General features: G+C 47.8%; 2 protein-coding genes across 4 annotated transcripts in view; one reads left to right on the forward strand and one right to left on the reverse strand.

Moving 5' to 3' along the window:
* The window catches only part of C5H1orf226 (chromosome 5 C1orf226 homolog), a 287,393-nt gene extending 269,190 nt beyond the window's left edge, over window positions 1-18,203 (forward strand). For 2 of the 3 annotated variants that reach the window (XM_057769571.1, XM_057769572.1), the window contains exons 11-12: window positions 13,607-13,934; window positions 14,818-18,190. In XM_057769571.1, the coding sequence (XP_057625554.1) occupies window positions 13,607-13,934; window positions 14,818-15,313 (824 nt within the window). In that variant the 3' untranslated portion in view covers window positions 15,314-18,190. Of the gene's footprint in view, window positions 1-13,606; window positions 13,935-14,817 lie in introns of all 3 variants that reach the window. The other variant, XM_057769573.1, reaches the window with a different exon arrangement.
* Spata46 (spermatogenesis associated 46) lies at window positions 5,392-7,505 on the reverse strand. Its single transcript, XM_057769574.1, has 2 exons — window positions 7,403-7,505; window positions 5,392-5,891 (listed from the first exon to the last, which is right to left on the reverse strand). The coding sequence occupies exons 1-2, from the start codon at window positions 7,503-7,505 to the stop codon at window positions 5,392-5,394; spliced, it is 603 nt and encodes a 200-aa protein (XP_057625557.1).
* Window positions 18,204-18,834: the final 631 nt, after the last annotated feature.

The raw sequence follows: 18,834 nt of genomic DNA on the forward strand, positions 1-18,834 counted from the left end.
AAATTGGATTCCCAGAGACAGGAATCAGCGCCTGCATATTGCTAACGACTGAAGGGGTGGAAGCAGGGCTTCCCAGAACCTAGGGCCTTGGGACAAGGTCCGTCTTCAGAACCACAGTTCCGGAAGGCCTGCTGCTACCGCTATTACTATAGTCAGATTCTACTCAATCTCCCCGGTGACGCTCACACTCTCCTGTCTCTGTGGTGGGGACCAGAAAGGGAAGCCATTGGTACCTTCTCAGGGTACTTTGTTTTTGGATATCAGGATGATACAAGTTGCCTAACCTTTCCTTGAGCTATAAGAGAATTCCCTCCCCAGGCCCTGGCTGAGACCATAGAGGCTGGATGCCCTGGGCTCCTGGGAAAGGGAGGCTACGCCTGAGTCTGGAGTTGAGGGGAGTCACAAGTCAGAACGGCTAACTAGGGGTTTTCTCTAGCTGGGTGTTGGCTGTTGCCTCTGAGGAAGCTGGGAGTTTTAAGCAGTTCAGGACCCTGCTGGGAGAGCCCAGGAGGAGGATAGCTCATTGCTGCTGCAGCTCATTTAGGTCTGATTCTTCAGTTTGGAAACCCTGCCCCAACCCATTTCCTGCTTGCAGCCCAGCTCATATACATAAGATCAAGAACTACCCTAACACTCCTTTGTGACAGTGATATGCCTTTGTGCAAGTCTCCGAGCCCAGAGCCCTCTTGCCTTACCTCTGTACCTGTCCCCTCCACTGGGCTGTAGTGGTCAGTACTGGGAGAAACGGATGCAAACTAATGGCTGAGATTATCTACCCTTCAGAATCACTGCCACTTAGATCAGGGACCACAGACATGGCACCCCAGCCCATCTCTCTGCGAGTGTGTGCCTTGAGCACAGGTGTTGGAAGTGCAGCTTTAATCTCTCACCGTCTAGGTCCTGCCTAGGGGTCTCCACTCAGTAATGGACTGGCTTTGCTCATGAGAAACCCCCCCCCCATAAGACCTTAACTGATTCATAGATTTTCCAACTCCTGAAAAGATAGCTGAGACATGTTCAAAGTCATATGATTGGCAGTGGGAGGTGAGGGGTAGGGTTAGGAGAGTAGGGTTGGTGGGGGCAGTCGTTCATTTTCATCCTGGACAAGTGTAGGCTGAACTGCAGTGTTATCAAACTGACAGTTAATAAGGATGGAGTTGCCCAAATGGAGTTCTTCAGCCCCAGCTTTGCTTTGAAAGTATCTGAATGCAAGCATGGCCCTTTCTTACAGCTACAATAGAGTTTCTTTTAAACTAAACAGTCAAGTTAAAGGAAATTAGCATAGCTTTACATTATTACTCCCGAGTGTATCAGGGTGTGTGTGTGTGTGTGTAAGGGAAACAAGGTCATGCTTTTGAACTTGAGACGTGACTAGAAAGAGCTCCAGAGTGTTGGGATGAGCAATAGCATTGTTTCCTTTTCCCACCCTGCATTTAGTTGAAGAGGTAAAATTCTGTTGATTTTCTAATTAACCGTTGGAAGGAGGTCCAGATACACAAGGAAGGAAGAATTTGAGATGTGAGGTTCACAAAACTGCAGGAACAGCTGGCAGGAATCAAGTTTGGCTGAGCCTGTCTAACTTACTCAATCCCAACCCAGGATTCCTTGAGTGTAGGACCTTTGTTTTTGTTTTGTTTGTTTGTTTGTTTGGTTGGTTGGTTTTTCGAGAAAGGGTTTCCTTTGGATCCAAGCTTTGGTATACCTGAGAGAGCAGGAGGGTGTTCTGTTTCCTCAAGGGCCACCCTGTGAGCAGAGGCTAAGGATAAAATCGGGGACAAATGGAGGTGCATGAACTGCGAGTGGATAGGGCTAGAGGAGAGTGAAGAAGTGTGTGGGGAAGATGATGGTTTTTTAAAAGCTTGTGAAAGGAAGAAATAGAATTGGAGAGACTGTGAATGGATGGATGCTGACGTGAGACTCATGTTAGACTTTTGCCCTTGGTTTCTGCCTTCTTTGACCCTCCCGTTTCCCTGATTATGACCTTCTCTGGAGAATTCTTTCATGTGCTGGTATCCTCCCTAGTAAGAACTAAACCTGTACACACTTGCTATGTGGAAACGGGACACAAAGAGTGGATCTAGTGGTCTTGTGGGGTCACCAGCCACCAGCCCTCCATGGATGCCAATGGACAGGACAGGCAATGTTGCAGACCTGATCTCCCAGCAGCATCCTCCGCCTTCCTTGCTTCTTGCTCTGCTAACTCAACTCTGCCTTTCTCCTTCCTTCTACTCTGCCCATACTCTTTATGGAGGACACACGGACACCAGGGGTTCCTTATTGAAGCCTGCCCCAGGTGCCAGAAAGCTCTTGGGCGTACAAGGCTTCTCAGCTGCAGAGGCTGGACAGAATCTCTCTGCACAGGATGGACTGCCTACGGGAACTGAAAACTATATTCCTTATCTTCCTGCTTATATTGATGCTGTCTGTAAAAACCTTTCTGAGCCTCGTTCCTCTCAGCTGACCTTGTTTATGAGTTGTATTTCTTTAGACTCTGCCTGACTGCTTTCCCATTCCCCCCTCCCCCCTGCTAGCCCTCTGCTTCCTGAAACCCAATGTGTCATTAACTGTTGGATCAGCTCTCTGGGAAACGATTCTGTTGATGTAAGTGCACTTACTCCCTGGATGTTGTCACTAGTTAGTGGCTTTTGCTAAATAAACCTTTCTTATTTCTAAAAGCTTTTCCGTTGTCTCTACTTGCTTCTTCTGTTTAACCTGCTTCTTCTGTCCCCTTCCTTTGCACCCACCTCCTAAGCTAGGTATCATCAGCTCTGGGACATGATATAGAAACTATCCATATTTCCTGGAGGGGAAGAGTCAGGTGGATCCTTGGTTGCAGGGATTATGAGCCAGCCCTGCAGGGTTGGACAGTCTGCTGCTGTTAACTGGAAATAATTTTGCTTCCTTGGGGGATATTTGACAGTGTCTCGATGCTTCATCATTGCTCATAGCTAGGGGATAGATGCTTCTGGCATATAGAGGGTAGAAATCAGAGATCCTACCATACATAGGAGAGCCTTGACAAATAATTATCTAGTCCAAGGCTATTAAAACAGAGATTGTAATCCCCCAGCCTCCACCCAGTTTTTCAGACTCTTATGACCCCAGGTCTTTTCAGACTCCAGATACCATTAGAGTATGTGGGTAGTGGTAGTGAATTTGTTAAAAACACTGTCATTGTTTCCATAGTATCTAGGATTGGAACTATGCAATTTTACTTACTCCCGAACTCTGAGATTACTATTTGGTAGTTGCCCCAAAGTGCCCATTTCAACCAGGTGCCATACAGAGAACAAAACAAGCTCCTCCTCATGTCTTCCCAGAAGTATTGCAGTGACAAGGATTCACTGATAAATCCTGGCATGTGGGAGTATGGGCCTCACGATGCAGCCTTTACTTTTCTGACTTCCAAAAACTGGGACTTTTGGCTTTTTTGAAGGCAGGCAGCTGTTAGCTCTGGTGCTTTGTCAGACCCGGGCCAGAGGCAAGACCAGGAAGGCCATTAACCAGGGTTATGTGCCCTCTATTCTCCTCTGACAGTGAAGTGAACTGGGCTGTTTCATCACCTGTACACTGGGATGGTGCCTGTCATATGCAGCTTTCATGAGAGCATATGAGATCGCATTATAAAGACCCCAGCAGAGATAGCTAACACCACTCCAGGGGACACAGTATAGCATCTAGTGTGCTTCCTCCTTCCCACACCTGTGCTGGTAGGTACAGGAACTGCTGGGCACCTTTTTCTATGTTCTAAAACTTAATGGGGCTTGGTCCTAGATTATGAAGTTATGATGCCTCTCGGTATATTAAATGCAAAATGCTCAAGACACCTTCCTGTCCCTAGGTAGCAATGAGCACAGAGTGGTCCCTTCTCTAGTCCCAATGGCCAGTCTTCCTCTTGGCTGCTTGGGTCTTGTAATGCAGAGGTCCCATAACAAGGAGCATGGAGTTGGCCGCAAATTAGGATTCATTTCCCCAGGCAGTGGTGAGCCCAAGGGCCTCTCCTGTATATGCTTTTCACTGTACCTGCTAAGGAGCCCTATCAAAGAGACATGCCATATAAGTACAACCACACATGTTAAGATGCCACCTTCGAGCACTCGGTGGCTTTTCCAGTTAAGAAACACAGCGTGGCTACTAGAAAGGCTCACCAGCTACATTTATCCCTTGGGGGATGGTATCCAGGGAGTGATGTCAGGGTTGCCTAGAGACCACCTGGCTTCTGAGTGGCCAGGTTGTGGCCTGAAAATCCCAGCTCTTGAGCCCGACAGTCAAGACTCTGTACTCTTGCTGAGAAGGGAGGGCACAGAAAAAGCCGTGAAATACAGGACTTGATGAAGGGTCAGGGTTGCTCTCACAATATGTTGTGTGATGGGGATTTGAGCACAGCATTTTTCGTGCTGGGGAAACATAAGAATCATGCACGATATTTTGACAACACAATGATACACAGAAGCCTCTCTGCTGAACCATAACGTCATGCTCCAGGAAGGGTCTTCGTGTATCATGGGAGAAACAAAGGGACTAAAACGATTAATACCCAATCCCGAAAGGAAATGCCCAGTCTTCTTTCTGTTTCAGATTGGCAGAGAGAGTGGCCCTGAAATGGAGTCAGGGTCAGGACTGTTCAGCTGGTGCATTGTTTGGGGACATAATACAGTGTTATCACATGGTTGCTTACCTATTTTGACATGACTCAAAACAGCCATGGAAATATATCCCCTGGGATAAGCATAATTCTGTCTGCTTTAGCAAGAGGCACACACTCCAAGTCGTAGTCATGGTACATGGGGTGGGGACAGCCCATACTCCTTGTCTCTGAATTATGCTCAGAGTCATGTGGTCCTCTCCAGAGGTACAAATCCCTCAAAAGGTTAATATCTAAGACACCTTTCAAACTACAGGAATTCTTTCTCTGCCCTTTGTTCAGTGTGGGCAAGGACTGGTCCTATAGACCAGCACCCTGGAGCAGTGGTTTCTTTCCATCTGAATTGCTTCAGAGTCATCGTGGAGGATGGTTATGGCACAGCTGGTCAGGCTCTTTCCCTGGAGTTTCTGACCAAGTAGGTCTGAGCATGATTTAAGAATTGTTTCTCTTATTGATTTCTGTGAGTCTGGGTACCTTGCTTTCATGGCGGCTTAGAGGATGCTCTCAAACTTCAAGTATATATAGTATTTATCTAGAGGGGGGTAGGGACAGAGGTGGGTCTGGTGTTGCTAGGCTATCACTAATTGAAGATGACGAAGATCCACTGGGTACCAAGAAGAGCTGATGGTGGTGACCAGACTTGACCAAAGAAGATTATGACTAACATCAATTTATTGTTACCTCTCCAGAGGCACAAGTAGGCTTTATCCCTATTTACTGAAGGTGTCAGCAGACTACTTGAAGGCCTAGCAACTACCCAAGGAGAGCCTGTCTCCTGGCCGGGCCTTCTGCTCCTTGCCCCAGAGAGCTTTGAGCTTGCGGTAGTACACCTTGCAGCTGAAACCCTCCTTGAAGCCCCCCTTAATGTGGCTCTTGAGGGAGTGCAAAGTGGGGTACATGCGGCAGCAGGCCACACACTTGTAGCCATTCTGTTGGGCCGGCTGCCACTTGGAAGCCATTAGGATATCCTGGGATGTAATAGACTCCAACCCATGCATGGATTTCCTGTTGGCCTCCCTGGGGACTGTGTTCTCTTGGGAGGAGGAAGATGAGCAGACATTCTCAGTCACATCCTCAATAAGGCAGTTGTCCCCTCTGCCCTCTTCCCAGTCCACCTCTGGGAACCCATAGGCCTCCAGATGGCTCTCTTTATCTGTGCATACGAAGTAGCTGTAAGGAGAAAACCAGGGTCGGTAGATGGTGCAGTTTCGCCTCAGCTGCTCCCCATTCTGGCTGTCCCTCAAGTCTGCAAAGGAAAGGGCAGGGTCTGAGTTTGGGGCTAAAGGAAGGTTGAAGTGTCCGGAGGCAGTCAGAGAAAGCAGACAGACAGGCAGCCACAACCTCAGGAGACCTGTTCTCCACCTTGGTGATGGCTAAGAGATCTCAGGTGGTGAGGTGATGGAAAGAACAGCCCAAGACATCCATTCCTGCTGCATTCTTTTCCTGCTAGGGAAAATAGCCACTGGGTGTCTGGGCTGGAGACAGACCCTGCCCTGTGTAGACACCACTTGACTTCTGACCTCTAAAGATAGGCAAGGACAGGTAGACAGACATGTGACATCTTAGAATCTTTCTGCCACCAATGGTTTGCCACCAACTTTTCCAGTCTCGGTACCCATTCTAATCCATAGACTGCTCAGACAGAAACTGGCTCTCCACATGAACTTGGCAGAGAGGACTGGGGATGTAAAAAGCCTTCATGGGCCTATGGGCCTCTTCTAAAGGAGGTGCGGGGGAGGAGGGAGCACGTAGTGAGTGGACTTGCAGACACCCTTCCCTTTGGGGTTCGGCTCCTGTCACTTTGTAGCTTCCCACATGGCCCTGGGGATGGACGCTCTGGTCACAGCCCACACAGGCAAGTTGCACAGTCCCTGTGAGCATGAGAAGCAAGCCACATTCTCCAACTGAAGCATTTCTCAGAGGGTGTGTAGGGGGCCTTGTTGTATTTTGTTCGCTGAAGTAGCTACTAAATCTCAAATGAGGAGTTCATGTAAGAAAAGTTTACAGTCATCTAGGGTTGGGGATTAGCTCAGTGGGAGAACACTTGCCAAGTGTGCATGAGGCTCCGGGTTTGACCTCCACTGGGTGGGTCTGGGAGAAAGTGGCTCTGCCTTGAACCCATGACAATTGCTGAGCTTTGAGGAGACGTATTTTAAACTTTTCTCTATAGAGGCATAGGAATGTTTAGGAGAACTTCCACAGCATACAGCTCAATTCCAGTGAGCATGGGAAGCCCTAGAGAATCTTGTTCTGAATCGTTGCATCTGGGATGGAGGCCTGGGAAGCTGCCTTTCTCAGCTTCCAAGATACTCACACTGAAGAGCCAGGATCACACTTCAGTTGACAAGTTCTCATGTGTCTTCCTTTGTTCCTCCCTGCGCTCATCAGTTAGCCTACTATTTGCCACTAACTAATGTTTTTTTTCTCTCCAATTTAAGACCAAGTTAATGGGAGGGCCTGCTCTCTATATAGGCAGATCACCCACTTGAGATTTCGTATAGAAGCTGCCTCTAAGGGAAAGAAATATGACCACAAATGCTTTTGCCGTCTGTCCTTGCCAGAGATTATGAATCAGCAAAATTTACCAGGAATGCATTCTTTTGAAAACTTATATTCTCCCCCGACATTACTTGGCTTTCTCAACCAATCATGATCCTATAGCATGATCTGACAGGATCATGTTTTTCAGACAAAACTCCAATGAATTTAATGAAGGGAATCCCACATCTTTATGGTCCTAGTGACTTCAGCATTTACCTGGCAAGCTGGTGGCAAGTGAGGACATGATATCAGGAAAAGTACTCAGGGCAGAGGAAGAGATTCGCGGTCTAGAAATGCTAAGAAGTGAGAAGCTCTCCATGTTCTGACTACCACGAGGTATGGCGGTCACACAGATGCTCCCGAGAAGCTAGCCAGATTGTCTAGGCAGTAAACATTCTGAATGAAGCTGACATCACAAGGTCCTGCGATTCCATTACGAGTTTAAAAGATGGATGTAGTGTTCTTGGATGCAAGACTTTGGCCTTTTAAAAACTTAACTACTTTTTTGTTTTCATTTTTCCTCTTAACTTAAATTTTTTAATCGTTATGCAAAGGATTCGCTATCATTATAGAATTTTTGAACAAAGTTGTGTTTCGGTAGATTCTTCTCCTTTCTCTGCCCCCTCTAGCCACCCAACCCCCACAGCCTTCCCAGCATCTCCCTGTTTTCACACCCATGTGTCCTTTTGTTCTTTTCCACTTTGCTTAGCATCTCTTTTAATTATTTCTGGGTCTCTTTTTCTAGTATTTTTTTTTTTGGACCTTAACCACCCTGACACCAATCTATATACATCACAAACTAGAATCCGCACCTAAAAAAAAGATGTCCAGCTTTTAATCTTTCTGAGTTGGGTCGCCTTGTTTAATATTATACTTTCCATGGGTGCTAGACTAATACAACAGGGGACCTGGAAATAAACTGGCAAAGCTGTAGCCACCTAATTTTTGACAAAGGTGTCAAAAGCATGCAACAGCGAAAAGACAAATGGTTCTAGCGAAACTGCGTCCGTCTGCGGAAGAATACAGTCAGACCCACGGTCCTTCCTCACATGCAAACGTGACTTCAGGGTAGATCAGAGACAATTACAACCCAGAAATGCTGGAATTGCTAGAGGAAACATAAATACACTTCAGGATTATAGCTATCGACAAGAGTTTTCTAAGCAGAACTCCAGGGACTCAGGAAATAGCCCCAGGATGGAACTGCATGAAATTAAAAAGCCACTGCATAGCAAAAGAAACTCTCGATGGAGTGAACAGGTATCCACAAATGGAAGAAAGTCTCTGGCACCCATACTTCAGGTGGGGGCTACTGGCCAGAATCTATCTATCTATCTATCTATCTATCTATCTATCTATCTATCTATCTATCTATCCATCCATCCATCCATCCATCCATCCATCCATCCATCCATTCATCCATCTATCTATCTATCTACCTATCTATCTCTATCTATCTACCTCTATCTATCTATCTATCTATCTATCTATCTATCTATCTATCTACCTATCTATCTCTATCTATCTTTCTTTTTCGTTTTCTTTTACTTTCTTTCTTTCCTTCCTTCTTTCTTTCTTTCTTTCTTTCTTTCTTTCTTTCTTTCTCTTCCTTTCTTTCTTTTTCTGTCTTCATTGTTGTTGTTGTTGGTGGTGGTGGTTTTTTGTTTGTTTTTGTCATTCCTCAGTGGTCCATCTTGGCCAAAGGGAAGACTATTGTAGAGCCGTGACAGTGGTGTCATTTGTCCCCTATTTTCTTTATGTGTGTCCCCGTTTAGGTGTTAACATCCCCATGTGTTCCCACATCTGGGACCCTCCGTCCTCTGGGAGTGACCACCTTGCTTTCCTTCTCTCTTATTTTCCTAGCCTCTACCTCTATTCGGTGTTGTTGTTGTCTTGTTCTATTGGTTGTGTTGTTTAGAGCATGCTTTTTGATACACATTTGGGAAATAATGTTAATTTCCAAAGTTTGCAAAACTTAAAGTTAGTACAAAAACATCCATATACTGTGTAGGTAGATTTTCCTGTTTTAACGTTTTATCCCATTTGTGTTATCAGTTCCTCTACCTGTCATAATTTGTGTGTATACACATGCATGCGTGCGTGTGTGCATGCATGCAGGAGTGTATGCATGTGTGTGTGTTTGTGATTGGGGATGAAACCCAACACTTTGTATGTGCTGAGTAAGCATTCTAGCACTGAACAGCATTCCCAGTCCTTAATATGCTTTGTTTATTTGTTTTCTGAACTATTTGGAGGTAAGTTACGCTATATCCTTTTATACCTAAGCACTTCAACCTATGTTTCCTAAGGTTAGGGATCAGATATTGTTTCTAACTGCTGGTGCTCTTAGGCAAGTGGCTTCCTCCATCCTACTTCCCTCCTTGTAAGGCGGTGTGCTCATGAGACTGTGGACTCTGGGGCCGCTTTATCTCTCTGCCTTCCTTCCCTATATAACAGCTTGGCGCCTTAGCAGGATATAGAATAAGAGTAAAAGATGATTGTGACCCTTGGAAGAGAAGATTCAGGATCATCGAAGTCCATCAGTTTAGATACCCAAAAGTGCTTTGGATGTAAATGGCAATGTTTACACACTGTCTGAGAAAGACAGTCCCATCCTAAACTCCCAACTATGACCATCTTGTAGAAGCTGTCTGAGAATTTATTCCCAGCTACCTGGACGTTTGGAGGAACGAGGGAACCTAATTTCCCTCCGGTCTCTCCCCATGGTTGACCGAGACTGCTAGAATGTTGCCAGTGTACACTGAACTTTAATATTTTGGTGTCTCTAAGGTTGTTGACCATGTCATTTGGGTCACCATGGTGGAAGGCAAAGCTCATGGGTCTTGGGGTCAGGTTACATGATTTTGAACCTCCTTTTCCATCAGCTGCCTCTGTGGTGGGCAGCCTCTACCACTTGGCTTTTCTGTACTGTTTCTTTAGCCTGAGTGAGAGTGTGCGAATGGATGTCTTCCTGGCTACAATGTAGCAGTTTACATGTGAAAGGCCATGGATGTGAGTTATCTGCACAGGGTTCAAGTGCAAACTAGGTACGTAGAATTCTTGTAAAGGGGGCCAATATGTTGGGAGGGAAGTTGGGAAGGCTGTAGTAGTGTCTTTCTGTTGTTTTGAAAACACGACCCTGTTTTGATTTAGCTCCCGGAGAGTCTGTGGGAACTTGGACTTTCCATGGTTTGCTAAAAAGGTTTGTGGCACGGCCTTGTTCCTGTGTTGTTGCTGATGGCTCAAACAGGAGATACCTCTCTCACAGTGGTTGGTCACTACATAAATGTGTCTTTTTCTTATTTGTTCCCCACCTGCCTTTCGAGCCCTTTTCTCGGACAGGTAAGATCACCTCTTCCTTGTGGATGATGTATTTTCCCAAATATCCCCACCCCTGCTTGAGTATGTGCATGTAATGGGGTGTGATGGGCGGGGGCTCCCTGCTGGATCCTGTCATCTGCCATCCATCATCACTGTTCTCAGTCACCAAGACAGAGGCTGAAGGGACAGAGTGCGAGAGGACCATTAGCAGGAAAGGGGCCCACAGTGGGGACGACAGAGGCCAGCTAGACAGAGAAGACAATGTTCCTTAGCCTGCACTCACAAGTGCTTGTAGCCACCGCCACAGCGAGGGCTTGAGTGCTTCCTGAGACTCTTCCCAAGTCTGGAGCCAGCCTGAGTGACTGCTTCTATTATCAGCCCATCATTGAGATGAGGGTTTTCTTTTTTCATAATTCACATAAAAGTCAAATTCGATTAAACTAATTTATTAAATGCTTGTTGTTATGCAAGACCTTGTGGATAATGAAAATATTCAAAGATCCTATAGCCCCTTTTGAGGGCATTCCCATTCTGTTAGATAGACCAGGTGTATTTTCAAGGAAAACTGAGGTAATGATAAAGAAATCATATAATAGATCCACTTTAAATTGCTGAGTGTAGAATCTTTCACAGAGAAGTACAGAAAATCCAGATGAGGCGTCATCTAAGTTGTTAGTTAAAGGTGTGCTTCAAAAGTAATAAGCTCTCCTGATTTACAAATCACATTGATAGGCAATATCAATAGGTAAAGTTTTTAGGGTTTCCACCTTAAAAACTGGGTGTGTTTGCTCTAACAATATATAGAAACCACCAGAGAAATAGGAGGTCCGGGAGACAGTGAAGAACGTGCTGTTCCTGTTACACACCTGTAGATCATTACATACAATTCCTTTCTGTTCTCTGCACTCTCTGGATGGGCGGAGGAGAGGGATAGTGAAATTAGTTTCCAAATAGCCTTGGCCAGCTTGTGGAGTGCCTGAGTAAATAAAACGAAAGGATTTAAGTCATGATAGGCAAATTAGGTCAAAGTGTATGACCATGGCAAGATACACTCTTAAGAGATCGGTCAGGAGCAGCTGTGGGGTAGGCTGAGAGCTGTGCCAGTGTACTGGGTGCACATCTGGAGTCCAAACAGCTGGGGACTTGTCCCAAATTCCCACGGTAATTCCATCCTAGGAGCCCTGAGGAGCTGCCAGCCCATATTCCATGAGAAAAATGTGTCCATGGGTCAAGGCTACTCAGAGGTAAAGACCATGGAAGTCACCCATGGGTGAGAACTCCACTCTTCTTCCCATGGCACTCGCCCTGCCACCCAGGGACCCTTCAAATACAAGTTATCTAGGTGACTGATCCAATGGGGGATCTGTCAACTCAAATCACAGAAAGCGAAGCATTCCCCCTGGTCTGGAACACAGCAGTTCAGGACAAATGAGACAGAACATGAAGGCGTATCCTCAGGCAATCGTAGGAAAGCCTTACTGAGATAGACCCTTAGCAGAACTTTTGGCAATGACAGTCCAGGGACCACGTGCAACCTCTCTTCGTCCAGATAGACAATAAAGCTGTAACAATGGTCACGGACAACTGAGGCTCCAAGTCTGATTCCTTTAATGACCTAGATGAATTTTCAGAGAGGATATGGATGCCTAGGAGTCACCTTGTCCTGAGGTTACTATTGCTGTGATGAAGCACCGTGACCAAAGGCGAGTCGGGGAGAAAAGGGTTGATTTAGCTTACGCTTTCACATCCATAGACCATCACTGAAGAAAGTCAGAGCTGGAGCCCAAACAGGGCAGGAACTTGGAAGCAGGGGCTGATACAGAGGCCGTGGAGGGATGCTGCTGACTATGTTGATCCCTGTGGCTTGCTCAGCCTGCTTTTCTTAGAGAGCCCAGGACCACCAGCTCAGGGATGGCATCACCCACAATGAGCTGGGCCCTCCTCCATCAGTCACTAATTACGGGCTTGCTTAGGGTGTCACCTTATGGAGAGATTTTCGTAGTTGAGGCTCCCTCCTCTCTGATGGCTCTAGCCTGTGTCGAATTGACATAAAATTATACAGCACCCAGTGTGTGAGCAGCATAGCAGAGAGCCTGGAGCTCTAACTGTCTCAACAACAGACCTCAGGGCTGCCGCCCTCTTACTCTTCCTCATGCTTCACTGGCCAAGTGGATTGGGGCAGTTCATTTGAGATACTCACTGAATACCTGCTGTGTACCAGACCCATGCTTGGTGTTGAGGATATAAATGCAAAGATACATGATGCGTGGCCTCTGCCTTGGAAGTGTTTACCGCCCAGTAAATGAACCCTCAAGCCAACTGTTCAAGCCATTCAGAGGTCCCAAGAGGAACATCTTCCATAGCCATTCCATGACCCACGTAGAGGACAGAGCCCAAGAATCTGGCTTAGAAGGCCTGAGTTCTGATCCCAGACAATCAATAGCTCGTATCGTGATATCAGGCCCTCCGTTACTACTCTGGGCCTCTCCGTAGTCTAATGAACTTCTTTAGTTGGTTTTCATGGTGACATTTGTCCTTCACTGGAAGCAAGGCCCTGATTGGCTGCCTGATCTCTGTGTCTACAAGTTTATCTACTCTCCCAGGTTTCACCCCAGGAGACCTTGGGAGCTGCTGGCCCATATTCCATGGAGAGAATGTGTCACACACAGTAAGCAGCTCCCGATACAAAACCTGTGCCCAGTGCCCGACCAGAGAGTGCAGCATGTGCTCGCCCCAGTGCAAACCGCTCGCCTTTCATGTCTCATCTTCATGTTCTCTCTGCTTCAAAGGGTCTGGCGACCCCGAGGCCAAAGAGGTCAAACCATGAGTCAAGGAAGCTGGTTTCAAGGAATATGCTTGACTTTTTATGACTGGAGTCAGTTACTGATTGACAAGGGTGGGGAATAACTGGAATTTTTGGTCTCATGTCCTATCACAAGAAACTACCCTGGAAAGTTTAAAGGCATCTTTATGAGAAACTTCCAAACTTCTGTGAGTTGATAAGTGTTGAGTGTATTATAAAAGAAGGAAAGCTGAGTAACAGAGACCAGAGTCCCCCTCCCCTCGGCTTACATGTCTCTCTCTCTTCTTTGTTCATAGTTGACCACAGCATGTTTGAGAATCTGAACACAGCCCTCACTCCAAAGCTCCAGTCCAGCCGTTCCTTCCCGCACCTGTCCAGATCTGTGGCCCCAAACTCCATCACCCCTGGCTCTGCAGAACCAGGAGGACCGGGACTGAGGGTGGGCAGCAGTCAGCACCTTAAGAACCTTGGCAAAGCCATGGGGGCCAAAGTCAATGACCTCCTGCGAAGAAAGGAGCCCTCAAGCCTGGGCAGTGTGGGTGTGACGGAGATTAACAAGACCGCTGGGGCCCAGCTGGCTGGTGGGGAAGATGCAGCCTGTGGAGCCTGGTTAGAGGATGAAAGGTGAGGCCTCCCAGTTGCCCGTTATCCCACTTGAAGGGGTAGGAACAAGGACAGACTACATTGTCTTCAGAGGAGAACAGACCCAAGGAGGGGATGAGCATTTGGCAAGGAAAACTGAGATAGACCTGTGTTCTTGAGAGCCCACTCAGCCTCTGTAACCAGAGAAAATATTTCCTGCCTGGGTGTTATGGCCTTAGCTCTGCTTCACACTGTAACCCAGGCTAGCCTGAAGTTCACTTTCTGGCCCAAACTGACCTCCAGTTCATGGCAGTTCTCCTGTCTTGGCTTTCTTGGGATTATAGATGTGAGCCACTATGGCAGGTTTAGATATATTTTCACTTGCAAATGACTCCAATTCAGAGAAATAGCTGTGCCTCTCAGTTAGTATTTGGAACTGAATTTGAAGTCTGGTATTGCCCAGAAACTCCCCATGTGGGTTCTGATGCCAGCCATTCCTGAGAACTGTTGCTTATAGCCTAAGTGCCTGATAGGAAGGGAGAAACCAGCTGCTACAGCTACTTCCGTTTCCACCCAACAGCTCCTTTCTGGGCCTTGGTTCCAACACCTATACCAAGAGCTCGTGTGCCCTTTCTCGAGGCCCAGTACTCGGGTTCCACGAGGACTGGAATCCAGCCTCACAGACGCAGCATTCTTTGCCGCTCTGAGCACTGCATGAGGAGGGAAGAGCCCTGTAGCTAATTGTGCTGAAGTTGCTAAACTCTACACTTTAAACCCAAAATGAACACTCAACAGAGGAAACACGCACTGGGGAAAGACGGGAGAGGCAAGCTGAAGGAGCAGCCGGAGTAGAGACTTGAGAATGTGTATAGATCAGTATTTCAGCCATCATAAAGCCTGGGTGTTTATTGTCATGGTCTTGCAGGTCTGTCCAAGAAGCCTTCCCTCTGCTGGATCCTCCACCTCCCATAACCCGGAAGCGAACCCCTCGGGCCCTGAAGACCACCCAGGACATGCTGATCTCATCACAGCCTGTCCTAAGCAGTCTCGAATATGGGATGGAATTGTCACCTGAGCAGGCCCAGGACTCTCCCCACACTGCCCGGCCTGTCTCTGCAGATACCTCTCAGCCGGAGTCTATCAGTAAAGTGGGAGACAGGGAAGAGGCTCTGCCCAACGGGGAGGTGTCCCTGTTGGTGCCTGACCTAATACACAAGAGCAACCAGGAGGAACCCAAGCTGAAAGCAAACGAGTGCAGAAAAACCTCCTCCCCGGCTCCCATTGAGAGGAACGGCCTCAAACTTAGCTTGAGCCCCATCAGCCTGGCTGAGTCCTTGGAGAACAACAGCCCACCTCCACAGGCACGGACCTCCAGCCTTGACAAGGAGGGGCTTCACCCAGACCTGCTGTCCTTCGAGTAGTGTGCCTTGTCTTCCCTGCTGAGCACGTTCTTCACTGTGTCCTCCACTGCACACAGGTCCTTTGTCCAGCTCTGCCACGCCCTCATCTTCCTTGTGGAAGGCAGAGCAGAGCCCCCCTTTCTACCTGAGGGGTTGTGGGACCAGATGGCCACAAGTAGTCCCAGTTAAGGAGTCTGCAGAATGGCAAAGGATCCTACTTCTCTGTAAGATCTTCTTGCTGCTGCTGGGACTCATCATCCACTCTCAGGCTTGTCCCAGCTTCCTACAGAATTACGGGGCCACCAGCCTAGGAGGATGGGTCCGGCAGGAATTCTCTTTGCTGTCTGATTAGATGCATATGCTATCTGTTCTCTCATCCTCACCCCAATCCCTGATTCTGCCCCTTTCATCCATAATGGTGCCAGGACTCCCTGCCTTGATGATAGTACTGCTAGGGAAGATTGTGTAGGTTTGGCTTGATGATGGGATCAGGCCTGACTGCAACATAGTTCCTTCAGTCTCTAGGCCGCGTGGAGCCCTAGCCACCATCGTTCCTCTGTTTCTGGGTTAGGGCTAGAGGATGTTCTTCCCAGGCTTGGGACCTTGAGGACTACCTCAAAGGTTGAACTTTGTCACCAGGGTCCCCAGGGTTTTCCCATCCAGTTAGATATAGCTCTACCTCTCTGGATAGACACTTAGGAAAATGGTATGGGCAGTTGTGCTGGGGTTCCTTGCTGTGTGTGTGTGAAGACAGGGGTGGGCAGGCCCCTGCAGAAGCAGCAGAGAGTGTTCTGATGTTCAAAAGGAGAGCTTGGGAACATGGACTGGGCCTGCAAGAGCCAAGAGCAGAGATCATAGAGAAGAGTGAAGTCAGGACTGAGAAGGGGATCACTGAGAATCAGGGCAGCTTCTCAGGCCACTCCACACCCAGAAGGAGGCAGTGCCGGGGCCTGGGAAGAGTGTGTGTGGGAGCCAGGGTGGAGCATGTGAGAGACTGGAATGTGCTGAGGGCTGTGGAGGCAGAGCAGATGCTGGCGAGTGTGGGTGCTGCTTTATGCTTGTGCTGAGGTTGCCTGAATTCCCTGCAGCCCCAGGCCTGCCCAGAGATACCCAAGCTGCTGTCCTTCATCCAGGTAAGGGCGATCTTCCTTTGCTTCTGCCCGCAGGATCTGTGTAAGGAACCAACAAGGCTTATCGACCCCTGACCAGCCTCTGCCTTCCAGGTTAACTTGCTTTGTATTCCTTTCTCCCGCCAGGGGCCCTATCATGCTGTCTTCCCGTGGCCTGGAGGCCCTGTATTGACCCCAGCCACAAGGGTCTTTGTAGCCAGAAGAGGACATTCCTATTCTTGAACAAAGATGTCAGAGCCCCACAAGAAGGCTGGAGATGGTGCATCCAGCCAGGGCAGGCCATGTAGCAGTTTTCTCTTCTCTCTGTGGTCCTCCCCTTTCTGCTTGCTTGGCTTCCCATCTGTGACTGGGCACACGGGCCTCACTTCCCAGTTCAACATCACCAATGGGCTGCTCTTCTCCCAACCAGCAGACATCTGAGCTAACTCCTGCAGAACCAGAAGAGAAGGCCTCAGCAGGATCCCTGGGATGAGGTTTCCCTTCTCACGTGCTTCTTTAAGCAGCTGTATGGCTTCAGCTATCTCTGCCCTCTGACCCATCCCAGCTCCCTACAAAGTCCTATCTCTTCCTCTCAAATGAGAACCCGTGTAGCCAGGCATCTGAAGGCCCTGGTGGAGTATACAGGACTGTTAGCACATATGCGTCACATGTGCCTTGCTCCAAGAGCATCCCAAAGATGTGACATCTGACCCTGAAGTCGGAGAAGTCCTTAGAACTAGCATTTGAGGACCTATGAATTTTCCCAGAATGATTTGTGATTACCCAAAACAGAGAGTTCAGGCTGTGGAGTGGGAAGTCTAAGCATGCACCAGAGGGCAAGTCTAGTGTAATCTGAGCTCTCCATACCAGAATCTTGGTTTGCTCCTCTGATGGGAAGCTCTGCCAGTAGCTGACCAATGGGGCTGTTCCTCCCCAAAGATGAAGTGATATGGTTGCCTAAGACCGACAACATGAGGCTTGGCTTACCTAAGCAATCAGGCCACTGCTGGAGTCCTGGCCCTCAGGCGTAGGATTAGCCAAGAGATCCCACCATATTGTCCCAAGACCCCTGTAATAGAAACTTCTGAGTACTTTAGATGGCGTTTGATGTTGAATTAGGTACCATGGATGTCTACACCATCTTCCTGCTACAGATGGGATGCTGCTACCTCAGGAGGTCCTTTGAGACTGAGCCTTGTCTTAGATGCTGCAGATAAGGCCTGGTGCTAGGGGCCAAGTGCTTCCCAGGGACCAGCAGGAACAAATCCTCTTGAGGCTTTGACTCACACCAGTTCTTCCATCTAGGGCCGCGTCAGGCTCACTGACCATCTCAGCAGTCTGGACTGCAACACGGTCGCCTTCACAGTGAATCAAGATCCCCTGGGGGCTTAGTTTTTGCATAGCTTGATTTGCATGGGGGTCAGGGTAGGCTAATGGAGAGGAATGAAGGATATGAATTCTATGTTTAAAGAAGCTGGGGCCTTGGAGCCTTTTCTTCCACTTCTTTCCAGCCCCATCGTATACCCCTATTCAGTCCATAGCTTTACCATGATAGAGCGATCACAAAATAAGCTTCCAGAAGCCTGGAGAGAAGGTATCTCCTCCCCTGTCCCAGCCCACTCTTCTCTCTAGAAATGTATCTGTGAATGTTCTGTATCTGGGAGATATGAAGACATGTGTTTCGAATCCATCATCTTCTACAGAGCAGGGTTCGTCCCTGTTTGGAAGAACAAGATTATAGTTCTATTCTGGGTATTTTTTAGAGAGTTCATATTTATATTTTTAGAGATTTTTTTCTTGTAGAAGGAAATTACATAATAAAATGGTAATGTGTTTTGCTGGCTTGTCTTTTTTCCTCCTGACTAGTGAAAAATTCTGGAGTCCTGGGCTCCTGGAGGCTCCCTGGGTAGGTGCAGAACCATGAAATTTTGCTTTGCAAACCTGCAAGATGGAGGGATGAGGGAGCTGGAAGAGATGGTAAAGGAGGCTACTGCAAACAAACCTCCAGCTTGAGACTGTTAGAGGAACGAGGATGCATTTAGGATGGACCGTGTTTGATGCCACTGACTAGCTGACTGCTTCAAGAGTCTCCACCTGTGACTTTCTGGACCATCAACATGGTGGATACATGTCCAGCCCTGTTTGGGGGGAAGCTGTTAGGAAACTCAGATGCCCATTGAATCCTTCTTGAAGGTCTTACCCTGGACTATGCAGCATGCTTCCATCACAGAGGGATGGAGCGACATGTTTGTGTGCACACTCACCACAGAGACCAGAGCAGCTCCTCACAGGGAGTGAGTTAGCATCAGGGACTAGCAGAGAAATACTCAAAGCTGTCCACTTGGGGGAAATTGCTTTCCCATGGCTGCTCTGGACTGGGACAGCCTTTGGTGACATTTGCTGACATCATAAACAAGAACTGGTGTGGAGTCC

Source organism: Chionomys nivalis, chromosome 5 (assembly GCF_950005125.1).
Source record: "Chionomys nivalis chromosome 5, mChiNiv1.1, whole genome shotgun sequence".
Taxonomy (NCBI): domain Eukaryota; kingdom Metazoa; phylum Chordata; class Mammalia; order Rodentia; family Cricetidae; genus Chionomys; species Chionomys nivalis.